Here is a 3,534-nt window from a genome sequence, read left to right on the forward strand (position 1 = left end):
ATGGTTATGGAAATAAGGAAAAGCAACACCAGAGAAGACTGGAAAGAAGTTGCAATGATTAACGTCACAGGACCCTACATCCTGAAAACATATCAGAACTTGGAAATTTATTTTATCACTTCTGATAAATGTTATCCTGAATCTGAGGTACTTCTATCATGCAAGATAGAGATTTTTGTGTCTCTAATTCTGAGCAGATGTGCAATTGACCAAAACCTCTACTCCATCTTCCGATGTAGAGTGTCAAACGGAATTGAGATTTTCAAAAGTCAAGAAAAAAGTATCATATCGACTAAAGGTAAGATTTTTATTATGTAGATTTTTTTTTAAAAAATGCATATATAATATGTAATAATGAATAATATGGAGATAACAAACGGCTAGTATTCAAGATAACTAGCACAAACTGTATTCAATTAAACAAAAGAAGGCGCTTGTAGCATGCTCTACCATTTCAAAATATTAAATTTACCAAATATGTCTAATTAGGAATGTTTAACCTAAGTAAAACCATTCAAATAGAAATTGAAGAATAATACATCTTTTTCAGTTACATTTAACCTGGCCAATTTAAAAAATATATTTTCCTAGAGGTTTATGTTTTTTTTTAGAAAAATGAATATACAGAAATCAATTTTAAATAGCTACATATATATTTTTGTATAATTTATTTTATTGTATAGGTCTATCTCCGAAGAAAATTCAATACTTAACTATTATTAAAAGCAGCGGGAAAAAACCAGGAGACGTGATACAGCTTAAATGCACCGCAAAAGTTAAAAGTATAAATGGCCTTCCAATCCAAGTAAGTTAAACCTTTGCTTTATTTTATGATTGAGGTGGTATCAAGTTTTCAAGAAAAATTTTTTGGATAGTGTACATGCGCCCCCCCCCTCCCCCCCCCACCTCCAAAAAAAGAATGAAAAGTTTTTACTTAAAAATTAAGCGAAGTAAAAATGGATTTTATTGACAATAATAAAGTAGGGGGGTATTTTTGAATGATTTTAAAGACATTACTTGATATCGATCCTCCTGTGTTTAGTTTACGATCGATTTATTACCATTGTCTTATTGTTTGATTATCGTATACTCGTTACATCCACTTCACATTTGGAACTCTTACTGACTCTGATCGATAACAATCAACTAATGACTACATGGTGTGACAAAGGAGATGACGACAGTTTTTTACTTTATCAACTATAATTAGGTATTGAGTGATGTTTTCTTACCATCTTGTTCTCATCTGTTCAAGGTATTATAGAATCCAACAATTATTGGAATCTTAGGAGTATGGTTTGAGTGTAATCAAAATTATAATAGAAATCAGACTTTTATCAAATAAGTTGGTGTTATAGGGAGATCAACAAATTGTATTGAAAGTCATCATTTCGTTAACTAATAGATCTTACAGTGCTCTTGTTGATGTAATCTGAATTTTTTAAATACCAAATCCTAAGTCTAATTAAGTTTGTTTTAAACACAAAGTTTAACTAGTGAATATTCCATCTATATATTCAATGCTTGGTGCTCTCGGGGTATTTCTTCTAAAAAAGATGCTATTTCTCTTAGACATCCCATTTATACCTGTTGAATTTTTAATCATCTCCGTTTTATAACCTATACTATGTATTCAAAGAATTAAAAAATTGTTTTTAGATTTTAAAAAGATCTATCACTGTGTGCAGTCTTCATCTTTTCATTACTTTTTGTGACTTCCCTTTCCAAAGTTCCATAAATGGATTGAAGCATTAGAACACAACCATATTTTTTGAAGGTCATATTATAGAAATTCAACGCTAAAGTACAGAATGAGTTTCAATGACTATGAACTCTTTATTTCATTTTGGTATTTCATGAACTAAATCAAAACTTAGAACTAAACTTCTGTCTGTTTGTTCTTAACGATAATATATTTTTTTTATTTATTATATGGATTTTATTTAATTTCAACAGATTGATCGTACTTTTTTAAAAACTTTAAAGTCTGATGTACGGATATCATTTCTGTAACTGATCTACAAAAAGCACCTGACATCTTTTGCAAGCAAAATACCTATAAAAGTATATCAAAGTAAACCATATCTAAGGAATAAATGAAATCAATAATATCTGGTGATGCTAAAATGATTCAAATAACATGTTTTTAAACTTAAAAGTGATTTTTAACTTTTTTAAAAGAACATTAGATGGTGCAAGAATATCACTGGAAAATTTACTGAAATATCGCTACAAGACCCTCCTATTATCGTACCAGTATTTAGAAGCAAAGATGGATGCGAACATATACAACAATCTGAGATCTTTTACCACATCATACAAAGTGATGTATACCTAGAAATTATGTGTGAATCGGGCTACGACAAATACACGAGTGAATGTGGAAAAGGAAGTGCAAATTCGACGTTATTCATAAAAACAAAAACTTTGACTGAAGGTGATTATTTTAATAACAATTATGATTCAGCTGAGAAGTGTTTCATTGTTAAATTTACTTTATGATTATTCTTCACCTTCTCACTATCATTTTAATTTTAAAAAGCAAATGGGCAGTGGAAAGTATCTCCCATCTTGATGTACGACGACAATGGGGTTGTTGACGAACAAAATTTCACCACTCAGGGATTTGGAAGAACAATTCATTTGTTTTGCAGCGCTTCCTCGTTCACATATAACGGACAGGTAATCTATTAATTATTGTTTGTTTGTTTGTTTGTGTCTTGTTTAACGTCCCTCTAGAGAATTTTGAGACAACTAGCTTTTTTTTACTGCGTAGTTGGAAATTGTAGAAATGGGAAGATGTGCTTCCTGGTTAATATGCATTAGAGCCTTCACAATTAACAACATTGAAATGTATTGCGTCAAGAGATAAAGAAATAAGGGCAGAAATCACGTGCAAATTATAAATTACATGTTATGCAAACAAAACTTTCGGAATCACATAATGCACACCGATTTCGATATTTACTAAGTATCTAGATTGTTTATTTCTTAATTTTTTTTCACTTGTAAAGCATTTTCTATCGTCAGAGAGGAAATTGAATAATGTCTCTTGACTTTGGCGCGGAAAAGCGCCAGTTTTAGAAGCAATTATCCAATCTGCAAGCTATATAAATATTAAGGTACATATTTATATTAAACAACAATTAAGATAACATTAATAACAAATGAATGAAACCAATTTGTGTAGTTTTGTAAGCTTTTGAGATTTACCATTCTTACTCTTATTCGAGGACGCCGTCTTTGACACTCACAGTAAAATTTAGTTGTGTTTGTTAATGATTTATTGCAAACAGTCACACAAACCAACCGATTGACTTTTGTCATGTTTATCTCCGATCGAGTATACTTGTGAGTAAATTGAAGGCAGAGTTTGAAAGTATCAGTGGAATGCTTCAGCCTTTATCGACGTACTAAGGGCTAACAATTTTGGAGGGTTGAGTAATATACTTGCATTATAAAGAACTGTATGGCGAAAAGAATAAGATTGTGAGGGACACATGGATAGTTAATGATATGTTTTATTTTCATTAT

General features: G+C 30.6%; 1 protein-coding gene across 1 annotated transcript; it reads left to right on the forward strand.

Annotated features, from left to right (window-relative positions):
• LOC134272022 (uncharacterized) lies at window positions 1-2,682 on the forward strand (the record flags this gene model as incomplete). Its single annotated transcript, XM_062754261.1, has 4 exons — window positions 1-298; window positions 684-805; window positions 2,182-2,437; window positions 2,543-2,682. Coding segments are annotated over exons 1-4 (816 nt in total), but the record flags the coding sequence as incomplete, so codon positions are not given.
• Window positions 2,683-3,534: the final 852 nt, after the last annotated feature.

The sequence above is a fragment of the Saccostrea cucullata genome, unplaced genomic scaffold (genome assembly GCF_032062105.1).
Source record: "Saccostrea cucullata isolate Sc308-1 unplaced genomic scaffold, CSIRO_AGI_Scuc_v1 ctg18738, whole genome shotgun sequence".
Classification (NCBI taxonomy): domain Eukaryota; kingdom Metazoa; phylum Mollusca; class Bivalvia; order Ostreida; family Ostreidae; genus Saccostrea; species Saccostrea cuccullata.